The sequence below is a fragment of the Etheostoma cragini genome, chromosome 12 (assembly GCF_013103735.1).
Source record: "Etheostoma cragini isolate CJK2018 chromosome 12, CSU_Ecrag_1.0, whole genome shotgun sequence".
Taxonomy (NCBI): Eukaryota; Metazoa; Chordata; class Actinopteri; order Perciformes; family Percidae; genus Etheostoma; species Etheostoma cragini.
The window spans coordinates 21708536-21724030 of record NC_048418.1 but is presented as its reverse complement, the minus strand read 5'-3'; the positions used below and the strand labels follow the sequence as shown (position 1 = coordinate 21724030).

The following is a 15495-nucleotide window of genomic DNA, read 5'->3' as shown; positions in this document are numbered from 1 at the left end:
TTTGGAAAAAGGCTGCAATGAAACAAAGAGTGAAAAATTTAAAGGGGTCTGAATACTTTCCGTACCCACTGTATCTCAGCATAATGTCAGTCAGAGCATGTGAAGGCAGCGCCCACTTTTCATCAGTATAATGCACTGTAACTCCGAGATAATTATGATTACCCTTGAGTCCAGTATAGTCCCTAGTAAGAGCAGCAGCTCGCACATGTTGTAGCGTCGTTGCTTTTGCAGTCCTCTCCTTTTCAAACAACTCGTGTATTCTTCTTGTGATGGTGCGTGTTGAGGGAATTGCATACCCGCCGTCGTCGTTATGATTCTCAGATTCTAGGACCTGCAGTCTGTAGCTATCCAAGTCGCTATGGCATTTGTTAGCGTCTCTTGCCTTTGTTTATCTCTACTTACCCACATGCTGCATCTAACGTAGTCTGCCGAAGCCTCGGGCCACTGTGTGTTTCGTTGAATGATTTGCTGGTAGCAAATATCACCTTGACAGTTAACTGTCAAGGGGATATTTCAGACTGGAAGTACTCCGGTGATAAGAAAATTCAACTTTGCAGTATTTACAAAGCCTGTGAGCGACAAACTTTTACAATAATAAAGAAATAATAAAAACTGCGTTAACGCGCGATAAAAAAATTGTCTGCGTTAATTAAATAATGAGTTAACGCAATAATAACGCGTTAACTTGCCCAGCCTTGAAAACAAATTCTTAATAAATCTGAGGACATAAGATGCCTTATATTTTTAACTGAATTGAATTTACATTTTTACAGCCTCTACTTATTCTCTCTTTTATTTGCTCTGTGTAAACAGCCTGCAGTTCACTCCAAGTTTCAGAGAATTTTTGGCTAGTGACTAGCAGAGTCAAACATGGCTTACTAGGTGCACCTAGTAAATAAGTGCCGTGACATCTCTTCTGAAATGATTTTGGAGGGGGATATTAGGTAGGTAAATACACTGGTTGGCTCACGATTGTATTCATATAATACTCTTATCAGTCCAGGCTAAAGTCCTGAGTAATGAGTTGCTTTCTCTAAAATAAGGGGGCTCATTGATATTGCTACCCTCCTGTTGCTTGCTCATTTTCAGGGTTTTAAATGACTAGTGGAGCCTGATATGGTTGTTTAATTAATTGATTAACATTGGTTGTGATTGGTGGTTTGCTGTGCATACAGAGCCTGCATGTCACACACTAGCAACAGACTTCATGTATCCAAGAACTCTTAAATTGTTGTAAATTATGTTACATTGGACACAGACATCTCTTGTAGATCAGTATAACATTTCCAGCTTGGTGGCTCACTCATTATTCTGTCTTTTCTCAATTTAACTGGGTAATTGCAGGGCAGGAAAGATTTGCTGGATCTTGAATAACAGAGCGAGCAACAGAAAAAGTGTTTAGTAGCTCATACAAATCATACAAATGAATAAAATATGCTTGTTTTTTTAACTAAACCTGTCTATAAGATAAATGCAGACTATCATACTGATGAATAAAAACACTCAAAATATATGTTTAACTGCTAATGTAATATATAGAACTGCTAATTAGGCGTTGCTGTGTGTGATATCAATATATATCTGTGAGATTCGAGTTCCGTTTTACTCCTTAATTTGTCTTCATGGTCCTACAACCATTCAAGTGACCTCAGTGCAGCACAAATATTCTAATAACCCAGTTTTTCCTGAAAAGAAATTATGTTCATAAATTGACGTTTTACAAGCTTTTATAGAAAATAAAACTAGACTTACCAGAGGTTGTCAAAAATCCTTTAGGGCTCTGGGATATTTACATTGTACTACTGACCTTGCGGCTCACACCTTTCAATGTTTTCTGATGTTTGTCTCCCCACGTAACGCTTTGGGTTTCACTTTCACGTCCTCCGTCGACGTATAACGCAGACGCGAGTCGACATTTGCCAATGTCAACTCACGTCGGGACGAGTGGAGCGATGAGACTTGGACCCTGGTCATAACTACTTGCAGTTCTAGTAATGTTTTTTTTTTTTTTTTTTTACTGTATCAGAATCACAAAGCACTTACACATACAAAACAACCAAACAATATATACACACTAAAACAACAGAGGCAATAGTTCAATGAGTGCAATGAGGAGTGCTATGTATGCAGGAGTGAATTGTGATAGTTATTATTTTAAATGTGGAGCATAGTGCAAAGGATGCTGGAATAAATAGTATTATGTTATTATGTTACAACATGAATAGTATGAACAGCTCTGGAATAGGGAATGAGAATGATGAATAAATAATAAGTGAGATATGAGTATAAGAATGATGAGTAAATAGTAAAAAATAAGTGAGATTTAAGAACAAGAATGATGAATAAATATTAAATAAGTGGAATAATAAGTGGAACCAGTAAACATGTTCTGTTTGGAGACAGTGTTGCTGGGTTATTGCTCAGGAATTGAATCTGTATTACATTTTCTTCACCCATCAGTACCTAGTCCCAGTTACGAAAAACCTCATTAGACCTCATTATATTTCAAATTACAATATAGTTCAAGTTGTGATTGTGTAAAATGGTCATGTCATACAGCTCATTAACCGGGTGGCTCTAATTCCTTATTAGGCCAAATGCATATTATGAAATATTATGTAAAGTCGAATCCTTAGAAAAGCAAGCAAGGAAAGTTTGTTTAGCACTTACCACAGACAGAGGGCCCTATTTAATGTTCCAAGCACACGGCGTGAAGCGCATGGCACATCCACTTTAGCTACTTTTCAAGGAACGCCCTGATCACATTCACACAGTTACAAATTCATACCTGGAATCACAGTCTGATCTGCTGGCAACTTTTCCAAAAACCTTGGAGAAATTTTGAAAAATAAACCATTAAATGGCACTTTCTGGAGAGTTTTGTGCAAAAAATGGAGAAATCAAGTCTTACATGATATGTGCAAAACTGTAGGGTTAAGACCCTTTGCATTGTTGTAGTATCAACAGGTATTAGGGCATTTAGCATTAACAGTATTTACATTTGTAACTTCTGATGATATAAGAACTGACCCAGATAAACATAATGAACCACATGAAGAGACAGTAGCATATGTCAGCAACAGCTGAGAAGATTTGGGTCTGTGGTGAACAGGTCCAGGGGTCCATGGTGTAGGGACCAGGGACCCAAAGTTAAATTAATGTTGTTGGATCAACTAAGACCACTGAAATTCTAAGGAATGAGAACCACTGTTTTGCATAAATTCTAATCCTTTAACCTTTGTGACTAGGTTTAGTAATGTTTGGCCCTCATCCTCTGTGCCCCACTTACTGTATTTACTTTTTTCGGATAACAAAGACTATTTGTTCATTTTATAAAACATTGAATTAATTATTTACAGAGATGCACCGAGGTTAGAGAAGCACAATAGTGGCCCAACGTTGCAGTATTGTAGGCTTATATATTTATAATTTAAATAGCCTATAGCTCAGATGTGATTCATCAGATTTCTGCTCATGTTTACAACTTTGTGCACATTCAAAACATAACTCCTCACATCTCTGTTGTCAAAAAATTTGGACAGTTGTAATATAGTCTGTTATGTATGTTATTGCTCCACTGTTATTGTGGATCTCATTCAGACCGACAGACACAGAGGCCCATCCGGGTCTCTGGTCTCTGACAGAGTTTAGAGGTGTCTGTACGCTGCTCATTATCGGAGGTCCACGCACGGGTGCAACGCGTCGCTGTCCACAGCAGAGGAATACCACTAAAATGAACTGAAGTTGCTACGCTTACCAGCCGCGCTGCTCACCTCTATCTTTTCAGCGAGAGTGGACACAAAGCAACGGACGGGTCTCTAATACTCAGAGCTCATACCTGAAGCCGGGGAAATCCACCTGGGATGGCTCGTGAAAAACAATGTTTTCAGTTTGCGACAATTTCAAAATTCCACAGACAGGGAGCGCTCTTGAGCCCCGATGAGAAATCGGGGGTGTGGCGTGTGAGCGTGTGAAACCAGTCAAATGCGCGTGTCTCACGGGCAATGCGTGAGAGTTGGCAGCCACGCAATGATTCATGTAATAAATGTACTTTATTCGCTGTTATGGACGCGATGGAATTTAAATTGTATGCTTCTGTAGCTAACCAGCTCTCCGTTGCTGGTGTGGACCAACATACTATAGCTTCTCTTAGTCCCCCGGCAGGCCCCGAGGAGCCGGGCAAGTGGGTAAATGTCTGAAGAAGTGTATTGCTAGCTCTAAACAGGGGAGCGCACATGGGGGCGCATGCTCTAAACCAGAGCCTATAGCTAACCACCAACCTCTTTGCCTTTGACAGTTTCTTACCACTCAGTAACACACCTGCTGAGAAGCACACTCTGGTTATTGGGAGCTCTATAATGTGGAAACTACTGAAGTTTTGGCGGCTACAGCGGCCACAGTCGTGTTCGTCCCTGGGGCCAGAGCGAGCGATGTGGAATCCTATCTAAAACTGCTGGCTAGATAACTGGCAGGCTATCTGGGGAAAACCTGATCTTATTTGGAGAGACGTCATTTATCACTTTGGATAACATGAAACCATACCGAGTCTATTATCGGTCATAAACTATGACATCCCAGAGTTGAAATCAGAAATCAGAGGTGCAGCGCTACGCGCTTCTCTGTACTTCTGTTGGAGCTGTTGCCCACTCATAGTTCCATAACCACGATGTCTGTTCCCCCGAGATCGGTTAATCAAAGGCTATACTTATAAACCTAATTGGATATAAAACCACCACTGCATGATAGAACAGATTAGGAAAATTAGATGTGGACTAATAAATATGAAATCTCTGTCTTCTAAAGCCCCACTAAACTATTTGATATCAAATCAATGACAATCAAATTGAACTATTCTGGCTTACCGAAATACAGTTGTGTCATGAAGAATATGTTAGTCTAAATGAATCCACTCCTCCCAGTCATAATAATACTCATATTCCTCGAGGCTCTGGCAGAGGAGGGGGAGTTGCTGCCATCTTTGACTCAAGCCTGTTAATTAATCCTAAACTAAATTAGAACTCGTTTAAAAGCCTTGTTCATAATCTTCTACATCCAACATGGAAAACATAAGAGCCAATTATATTTGTTGTTTACTGAGCTCAGGGTCTGTATTCTGAATTTTCATCTGAATTCTAGTTTTCTCGTCTAGTCTAGTCCTTAGAACAGACAAAATAATTATTGTAGTTGATTTTAGTAACCATGTGGACGTTGACGAAGATAGCCTTAACATTGCTTTCACTCACTACTAGATTCATTTGATTTCAGTGTGCATGAGGTCACTCACTGTTTAAACCACACCCTTGACCTTCTGCTGGCATATGCCATAGAAATTGAAGATGTAAAATTGTTTCTGAAGAATCCTTTATTATCAGACCCTTCTTCAATAGCTATCAAATTCTTACTACCTGACGATACAAAATTAGATAAAATCTTCTACACTAGATGCCTGTCACATAGATCTGTCAGTCATCTAGCTAAATTTAAGGAAGATATTCTAACATCAATTAATTAAATGCAGTGCCTTGATATAACATATTTTACTGATCACTAAATACATGTTTGAAATGAACAATGAAGGATTTTGGTGTAATATGTTTCAAATTGAGACTGGGGATATTTGATAAGTGAACATTGTGTGCAAAACAGTCAAAACACTGAACATGAGACAGACAATAGCAATATGGGGTCATCGGCAAATTACAAACACAAAAGTGGTTTTCAAAAGCAAAAACGAAAACAGGAATTTAAGGAATAAAGTAAGTTAAGTTACCAAAACTAGGAAGCTTCTTTAAAAAGATAGAAAGGAGAGATCAAGATTGAGCTGGAGCAAGAGAGTGAAGCACCTAGAGCGACCGTTGGCTGTAACAGCTCCCTGGCTAGCACCAGTGGATCAAGCAACATTGACACAGAAGGTGAAAATGTTGAGGAAGGAGTGAGGCACCCACTGCGAGCTGGGAGACTTCTTCTGTGGGGTCATCCAACAGCATTGAGGAGAATGAAGTAGATTCTATGGCCTTCACTGTATATACTCTGTATGAGTATCCAACCAACATGGGTAATTTTCCTGAATATCTATACTCATGTTTCACCTTTCATTAAACCTGTGCCAAGTAGTTTCTAACAGACCTCTGGTAACCAGAGCTTCAAAGCTTACCTAAATTCACCACCAGTCACATGTTTAGGTTGAAGCATACTTATGGTGTGTGGTATAAAACTGGCAGTAGTGGAACTATGTAGATCCTACGCGAGTAAAAGTATTAACATATTTTCATAAAAGATGAAATATCTAAAAAAGACTAAAAAAACTTACTATTTCTGATACGTACTTAAATAAAAGTCCTGCATTAAAAGATGTTACTTGTTTGAAAGTATGTAGGCTAAGTATAATCATCCAATGAAATGGAGTGCATTAAAAGTAAAATCACACAGAAGTGCAGAAAAATATCCCCTGTGACTGTTATACTATACTATATACAGTATATTATTAGATTTTTGCTAGCTACTCATGCATTATGTAAAAGCAGGATTGTATTGTTGTAGTTGGCTGAGGTGAACTTAGGCCTATGTGTGTGTAGCCGTGAATAAGTACGCCATCACCAGCAGTGTTTTTTCATGTTATGGTGCGCCGTCACCGGCAGTGTTCTTTCATGTGTTATGCTTATATGCTGTGTCTCTATGATCCTATCCTGTCCTATTAATGGTAGCCTACTCATGGACATTGCGTCATCACATGCTGTAGTAGGGGGGCCCCCCCTTGATAATTCTGCATAAGGGCCGGGTTTTGGCTTGTTGAGCCACTGGCTACAGCTATTGTTAAAATGTGTTCTAAAACTACCATGAGTACCCGGGAAAAGAAAACCACCTCGGCTGGCACTGCATCAGGGCACAACATGGTATGGAGATGCCAGAGACTGAATGCAATGACCAAGGCCATTACGCCAAATACCCCAGACGTGATAGAGTCTATCTTTGACTCATACACAAATGAGAGCTCTGAGTTGATACACTCATCAGCTTCAGTTATTATTGCTATTATTATAGCAGGCTCACAGCAATTGTGCTTAAGTAAGACAGGTTTAACTTACCGGCTACAAACATACTGTAGGGCAGTATGTTTGTAGCTGGTAAGTTAAACCATCTAATTGGTGGAATTTCAAGGCTGAAAAAAATGATGAATTACACTGACAAGGTGTAATCATAACTGTCTTAAGCACACGGCAGAATTGAACATCAATCCAAGATAATGTAGTAAAGATATGTGATAGTACCATACTGTATGAGTATGAGTTATAGTATACGTATAAGTTAAGGTGTCCAATTGATTCATATAACTGTTAGCACATTACTAATACAGACTGTTATGCAACTATTTATAAAAAATTTCAATTGCTTTTATTAGACTAGCAATTTTTGGAAAGCAACCCACTCCATATGTTATATGCTGTGTTGATATACTTATAAGCAAATATTTGCATATTTTAATGAATAATGAGCCTCATGACTTCATTTTGTCCCCCACTTCTAAAACATACACACACAAGCTTGAACACAGTAAGTAATACACTTTAATTATACACTCAATTAACACACCTCGATCAACAGATTATTTTAATAAATAATATCAGGAGAACCAAAACAGACCAAATAATGATTTGTGTACATCGACACGTTTATCTTTTTTTTATCATTACAGAAGCAGTGGAACCAATAACCAAGTAGGAAGCAGCACGTTATACAAAGAAGAGGGGGTGGGCAGTTTTTTCAAACACCAACAAGTCCAGATTACAAGGTGATTGGTTGGAGGAGGAGGGTCATAACTATGGGGTCCTAGTCCATGAACCCCCCATACCTCTTCTGTAGCTTGCTGCCGTTCTCCCAGGCCCGTTTCAACACCCCCCCACTTTTGCTGTTGTCCACCAGCCACTCAGGCCTGCCCACGCGCCTCATGAACCCTCCGTAACGCTTCTTGAGCCCGCGGCCTAACACCGCCTCCAGCAGGTCGCCCTGCACAGCCCCTCCTTCAGCACGACGCATGAAGCCTCCATACCTTTTTACCGCCTCGCCTCCCTGACCATCCCCCTCACCACCGTGCTCAGCCGCTGCATTAAGAATCTTAAGGATCTCCAGGCGAACATTTTCTTCTTCATCCTGGTTTCCAAGATCTTCTAGCATCCCCTCTGGAGAGGAGGAGCGGCGAGACATGAAGCCACCGTAGCGCTTCATAAAGCCGCCGTACTTCTTGGCCAGCTGGTGTTCCGGTAATGTTACGTCCTCATTATCGGCTGTCAGGGCACCAACTGCTTCCTGTTCTTGCTGTTGGCTGGGGTCAACATTCAGAGGAATGTGGTTTTCTTCCTCCAATAGGAAGTCCTGGCACAGGCGCAGCTTCTGGCTGTCCAGCCCACCTTCACACTCAAGTGAGCATGTCTGGAAAAATCAGGTTTGCGAGTTATAACATCATGTCATGATTCAATTGCAATATCAAAACCTGAATCACTGTGGGTTTTGTTTTTTCCTTCTTCTACAACATCTAAATTGGTCCAGTATTGAGCAAAAACGTTGTAACAGGCAGCCGGGAACCAGGCTGCAATGTAATCCTATCTGGGCGGTTGTCTATTTTGTCCACTAAAAAAGGCTGTTTGTTGCAACTGACTCAGATTGTGTATTGCATATTAAATTGTCTGACAACATTATGAAAAGCATACCTACATATCCCTTTTGTTAAAGACTATGACCAATTTAGGTTTAACTAGAAACAGCTGAGATTGCCAACTTCACCAGACTCCATTTAAATAAACATAACTTTTTGTGTGTATAGAGCCAGCATATTTTCACATGTAAATGGGAAAATTAAGGGTTTCTTTAAACCAAACCAGAGTGACCACTGTTTGAACGGTGGGTGCCCAATGACATTGCAGTCGGTTTTGGCGCTGCTGTACCAGGGGTGGGGGAAAACATCGGTACAGCATAGATTGCAATATTGTCTGTGGCAATACTGTACAAAGAAACCAAGTATTGATCTTTTATTATACATGTATATATGTGTTGATCAGTTTGTCTGCTTGCCATTTTGCATCCATTTCGCAGCAATACAATTGAAGTAAGGTACATAAACAGAGAAATGTATCTTTTTAGATAAAACAGATGTTGACAAAGTTTCCATTTCCTTCATTTAATATTTGGGAAAAATTTGATGTTCAAAAAAAGATAAGAAATTGTCATATATCGCAGAATATTGCAATATGTTTAAAATTCCAATAATATTGTATTGTGACATGAGCATCGTGATGTTATCACTGCCTCTGGTGAGTCCCACCCCTACCTAATACTGGACCAATTTCCAAAAATGATTGTTCCCATCAGTCACTTAGACACAAAATATAGGAAAAAATGGTCCAAGTAAAAAAAAAGAAACCGAATATACCCTTTAATGGCAACAAAGTTCTATAGACAATACATTTATTTGCTTTCATTCTGGTAATGAGATGAGAAGATGAATGTCAATCCTATGTATCATTGGCAAGTATGGAGCTGGAGTCAAAACATATTGTTATGTCACTTCCAAATGATTTTGTGGGAGTGTCACTTAAATGCCTTATTTGTGTAACGTCTTGTTGTTATTTAACCCCCCAACGTCGCACAGGTAGACTTTATATCTATCTAGATTTTTCACTAACACAGCTTTTTTAATCATCCATCCATCCATGTTTTTCCCCCCACTCTAGTCATAAGTGAAACCATGATGATAAAGCTTGATGAATTGTAACTTAAATTAAAATGGAGACCAAACCACACAGAGAGTTCAGCCATCTATCTTATGGTCATTGCACTCAAAGATTTTGTTCAGATTAGTGATAGTAAGTCGGCCGATGCCTGCGCTCCTAACGCCGATTAACAAAAACTGCAGCCAGTCTTGTGAGTAAGGCTACTGTAGAAGAAAGTTAGCGCTCTCCTTTGGTCCATTTCTCCATTCTATGGGTATACTTCGGCCTTCAACCAGATAAATTAGCTCACAGGGCTTGAAAAACTATTGAGTGGGCCTCCTCAGCCCTTACTTCTTCTCCTGACGAGTAAAACGTTTATCCGATTTTTCATTTGGGATGATGGTGGAACGGAAGGCAATTGTAACTGTAAAGCTTTTTAGGAGACGTCCACACGACAATGGAACGTTTAAAAATGTCCCTTTTCCTTCTCAAAACTCCTGCGAGTGACAGCCTACAACTAAACAGACTAAACAGAGTCAAAGCAGACTATAACGGTGTTAAATAAATGTTTGGCAATTATGTGTCTCATCTGTCATTATTATTACATTGTAGGGCATAACAATTTTTGAAAATAATCTAATTGAGATTCTTTTCACCAGTATTGCGATTTAATATCTGATTATTTTTTAAGCTCTTTGTCTTCTGTATTTTTCAACAAAGACAAGCAATACATCATTATATTGTATGAACAACACAAGATTAGATAGATTAAAAAAAACTGTCCTTTCCTGGAGACCAGGACTGTATGTGATGCATGAATTTATATGAATAAAATCTTTTATTTAACTACTTCATCACAGAAGAATATTGAGCACTGATCAAGCCTAGTTTAAACATTCATAGGAAAGTCGGAAACAAATCACACAAACTAAAGTGCCAATTGCGCGAATATTAAAACAAATATGTGGATTTAGCTCCCTTACTGGAGCTGCTGCCCCCGCGACCCGATATCGGATAAGCGGTCGAAGATGGATGGATGGATGGATTTACTAGTATTTATATGGTTATTTAACCAGAAGTTCAGGTGGTTCTGGCCTCTGGTAAGGATGCATCCTGGGCGCCTCCCTAGGGAGGTGTCCCAGGCACGTTCAGCTGGGAGGAGGCCTCGGGGAAGATCCAGGACTAGGTGGAGGTATTACATCTCCAACTTGGCCTGGGAACGGCTCGGGATCCCCCAGTCAGAGCTGGTTAATGTGGCTCGGGAAAGGAAAATTTGGGGACTAGGCAGTTAACTAAGTAAAAATATAGTACAGTATATATTAATATTACTGAGCTCCAGTCAGTAACAAAACAAAAATGCAGAAAATAAAAGGAGAGAAATATCTGCCTGTTCCTCCTTGAAAATCTTTAGGTAACTCAAAGTAAATGTAATCACGGTCTGAACATTATTATCTAAATATTAATTGCAATTACATCTAGTCATTAACAGCAACACACAACGCAAGTGCAGTGAGTTTGGCACTGCCAGCCGTACTGATCATGAACACACAGGAAGCAATTTCTCACCATTAACAACTCCCACTCCGATCCAGCTCCGGTCAGTGTCCTTTATACTCCCATCAAATCCGTCTTAATTCATCTTAAAAACTACTCCAGACTCCGGCCATCACTCTTTGACTCCGTGGCAGAAACAGATGCTCTGTGTAGCCATGAACCCCGGCTTAGTGACTGTATTAATCATCATGTTTTTGCCAATAAACTCTGTGCTACTGCTGGAGGAATTTCCTCGCTTTGTTTTAAAGTACGTTAATATGGAGTTAACATTACGCTTTCAAACATGTCGGTGAGTGATGCCTGTCGGGTGGTATTTTGCTTACTTGACAAACTGGAATTCAGCATTTTAGCCATTCAACTGTTGTAGATGGCATTGTGTTGTTTTTTAAGTGCTACCCCGTGAGGTAGCAATGTCAGCAAGACCGGATTTGCACAATACCTGAAACTGCGCATCATCTTTTTGTAAACCAAAATAGTCCCACAGACGTGACATACTATTCCTATTTGGAACTAAAGTTTTTGTTGAGCCTGAGGCCATGTACAACAAGTATGGCAGAGCGTTAGCGGGGCAAGTCGATGCTTTCTCTGCGGATTGCAGACTGAGCTTGTGAGTCACGTGACTAAATCAAAGCCTTTGCAATTAGGAAATCACATTTCATGTCGCGATATTATTGCAAATGCGATTAATCGGTCAGCCCTATTACACTGTATTATCTTATCAGACGCAGAAAAACAACATGGAGAGATATTTCCTTCTTTATAGAGCTGTGTAAATTGAATTATTACTTTATGTTATCACTATTATTATTACTTCAACATTATTTATGGGACGCCAGCCGACCTGCTGTATAAATATCAGCATCAGCCGTGAAAAAAACAAACATATCAGGCAACCACTAGTTTAGATAGAGAAGAACAGACAAAGACTACACAAAAGAAAGAAAGAGTCATGAGGGAGAGGTGACAACAGTCAGCAGCTGCTTTGGGAAAACACAACAGCCTGTTTTATTCTCACTTACTCCGTTAACTTAGAAAAACACAATTTCTCTCTTCAAACCATCTGTCCCAGGCTGTTTCTCACTCATTGACACAGGGTCCTATTCATCTAATGGACGCCTTTCCTATTAAAAATGTGTGACTCCCACACCGCCACCCACTTATCCCAGTCATCCTTTAACTATGTGAGTTCATATAACCCCAGTGGCAGGACTACAATCAGACTAAAGGCATCTGCTGAGCCCTGGGGGCTGCACACTGCCAGGAAAACCTGCTGCCAATCTCATATGTGCCATTGGATTTCATTTATTTGATGGCATGAAGCACGGATTCTTGCTGAGCTTTTAGCGCTGCGGGCTTATGAAGACAGAATTAATGAACTGGAAAATTGAATTGAGGACATATTGCCACCTAAGGGGCTAGGAGAGTGGAGGGCAGCAACACCCTCTAGTGGCCATAATGGGGAGGATACAACAAGTAATTATTGCATGAAGAAGAATAGAGACAACAAAGACCAAATATGGATTGATTTTAAAAATTGAATTGTGACATTTTTACATTTATCTTGGTACAGCTCAAACTACAGTAATTCTACCTCAATGGGATATAAAATAAGAGATTGTTGAATGTAAAAATGTGTATAAAATAAGAGATTGTTGAATGTAAAAATGTGAAGTTTAGATTTTTCTTTTTTTACCGTCTCACTTAATGTTTTTATATTAATTAAGCAAAGATCTCAATATCACAGAAACAGAAAGGAGAGCATAAGTCAAGTCAAACATATGAGAAATGTTAGGGAAGTCATGAAATCCACACAATAGAAATGTGTCACTCACTCAACTGATACAATTACACTTTATGTGACTTTATGAGGAGGAGAAACCAGACTGCTGATTGTTACTCACACTGGATTACTTTACTTCTTTAATTTATTTATTATCAAATTTACCAAGGGTGAGACATGAGACTGTCTCTGTAACCTTACACATTTCAATGCAGGCTATGAATTATTCTTCGTCTGCAAGTGGGTTCTAAATATAAATAAACGTTACAATAATAATAATAATAATAATGATAATAATACAGTGACATTACCAGGGAGGAGAAACCAGACTGCTGTCCCAGCAGACGGTACACACACAGGGCACACTCCTTCCCGCACTCCATTCCAACCACCAACGACACACACGCGCCAAGCAGCAACATCCACACGCAGCTGCTGTGTGCAGGGGTAGCCATGGACTAACGGCAGATTAGGGCAGAAAAGGACAAAAAAGTTCAAACTTGTCAGACTTTTAACATGGTTCTCCAAAAATACATGTCAGATTCAGGTCAACAGGTCATTTAGCAATTACTAATCATGCGACTATTGAAGTTATTGTTACTACAAATTCTGCTTTTTTTGCACCGCAGCCTACTGCTATCTTGGCCAAAAGTCCATCATTTGAACACATCTTTAAATCTGTAAAGTGTATCTGCCTGAGCTCGATGCTGTTCAGACTGTGACTCGTAGGCTATTAGTCTTAGTGACAGCATAGTAGTATTTACTGTAGTAGAAGGCTAATTATATTAGCGGTTGTCTCCTGTAGCCTAAATGAAGAAGTTGTGTCTTACCTCTGTTATTTTTAACGATACTTCAGCTGGTCTCTGCTTCCCTTGGGGGTTAGCAGTGGAGTGGGTAATTGTTGAGAGGCGCGAGCGTGTGGACCCGGTATATGTATCCGCGGCTCGTTGTGTTGCTCTGTGCTGTCCAATCAAATACGCACAGCCGTTCTCTCCTCTTCCCCTCACTTGCCGCGCTCTGACTTCGGTCAGTTTTCCGTGACACAAATTGTAGCACCGGACCGCCAGTTGGAAGAACAGCCGTTAAACTCTCGGGGAGTCCTCAAAGTGCTCGGTGAAGTGTTGCGGCTGGTGGCTCCGCGGCTTGTTAAAGTAGTTAGAGTGGTTTACGTCATCGGGGATAATGGGGAGTGGGTGGAGGGGTTAATGAGAGATGTGACGTGACAGCCACACGCACACCCCTCCCCTCTTCCCTACGCACACAAATATTTTATTTCACACATTGATTCTATCAAGTCATCTGTTTTATTGCTTCCCAGGAAGTCTGGGGCGTAGATAATAAATGGCAGTCTACCTGTGCGGGAATACTATTTCATGTTACGTGTGTGTGTGTGTGTGTGTGTGTGTGTGTGTGTGTGAGAGAGACGTTTTGTCCTTAAAAAAGGTAGGTTAACACGTTTAAGCTTCCTGGTGTGGTTGGACAAACAGTTCCGCAGGGTTTGGGCTATATGACTCCTGATATGAATATATGAATCCACAATATTTTTTCGTGATGTTTGTATTATTCAAATTTTCTGTTTGAAGTCTGATCAATATTGAAAAGTAATGCACTTGTTACATATAATTTAAAAATAATAATACCTGAAAATGGTGCCTATTCAGTTCAATACAAATTGCTTTTCTGGCACATACACTAAGAAAGTTTCATAGCTTTTAGGTTTATTTCCGTGATATGTGGCCCACTGAATATTCGCAGCAGGGCCGAAACCAGGGTTAAGAAGTGAGGTCGAGACTTTCAGGAAAAGCAAAATTCATACCAACATAACTAATGCCACATAACATAACACAAACTAATTATACAGAGGATATGTCACAATCAGTAGTAGTACATTAACTCAAGTACTGTACTTAAGTACAGTTTTGAGCTATTTGTACTCTACTTAAGTATTTCCATGTTTTGCTACTTAATACTTGTATTTTACTACATGTCTGAAGGAAATATTGTACTTTTTACTGCACTACATTATTTGACACTTATAGAGAAAATATATGTACTTTATGAATGTTGTGATGCTGTACTTTACTAGTAATCTACCCAGTAGCATGCAAAGAATTTAAAATTGGCTCCATGTAGGACAAACAACAAAATTGAAACACTTGCATTTAGCTGTGGTTGTTAGTGATTAAGTAGGATAATAGAGGCGCCGTGGTAGCTCACATGGCTCAATCCTGGTCAGACAGAACCCACCCATGTTCTATCGGACTCGCAGTCTTTTTTTTAATACTTTATTTTTTATGAGATATGAACATAAAAATAAAATAACAAAGACAACTAGGACAAGCGGCCGAAATGGGTTTCCTCAGGAGGGTGGCTGGCGTCTCCCTTAGAGATAGGGTGAGAAGCTCAGTCATCCGAGAGGAGCTCGGAGTTGAGCCGCTGCTCCTTCGCGTCGAAGAA

At 39.8% G+C, this 15495-nt stretch overlaps 1 protein-coding gene and 1 long non-coding RNA gene across 3 annotated transcripts in view; both read right to left on the bottom strand.

Annotated features, from left to right (window-relative positions):
• LOC117954103 overlaps positions 1 to 2743 on the bottom strand; it is an 11376-nt gene extending 8633 nt beyond the window's left edge. Inside the window, exon 1 of the long non-coding RNA XR_004658741.1 lies at positions 2733 to 2743. This is a non-coding gene — a long non-coding RNA (uncharacterized LOC117954103). The remainder of the gene's footprint in view (positions 1 to 2732) is intronic.
• Positions 2744 to 7545: 4802 nt separating this feature from the next.
• Positions 7546 to 14214, bottom strand: penka (proenkephalin a). Of its 2 annotated transcripts, XM_034887590.1 has the most exons (3): positions 13869 to 14214; positions 13350 to 13496; positions 7828 to 8427 (listed from the first exon to the last, which is right to left on the bottom strand). In XM_034887590.1, the coding sequence occupies exons 2-3, from the start codon at positions 13491 to 13493 to the stop codon at positions 7828 to 7830; spliced, it is 744 nt and encodes a 247-aa protein (XP_034743481.1). In that variant the 5' UTR covers positions 13494 to 13496; positions 13869 to 14214. The 2 variants fall into 2 exon arrangements, with proteins under 2 accessions (XP_034743482.1, XP_034743481.1); XM_034887591.1 differs by lacking the exon at positions 13869 to 14214 and having other exon boundaries at positions 7546 to 8427; positions 13350 to 13493.
• Between the last annotated feature and the right edge of the window lie 1281 nt (positions 14215 to 15495).

Bases quoted from the DNA above. Each gene is read 5' to 3' on its own strand.
- penka (XM_034887590.1), bottom strand. From the start codon at position 13,493: ATGGCTACCCCTGCACACAGCAGCTGCGTGTGGATGTTGCTGCTTGGC. The intron at 8,428-13,349 runs GTAATGTCACTG...TGATTTTTCCAG, and splicing joins AGTCTGGTTTCTCCTCCCTG to ACATGCTCACTTGAGTGTGA.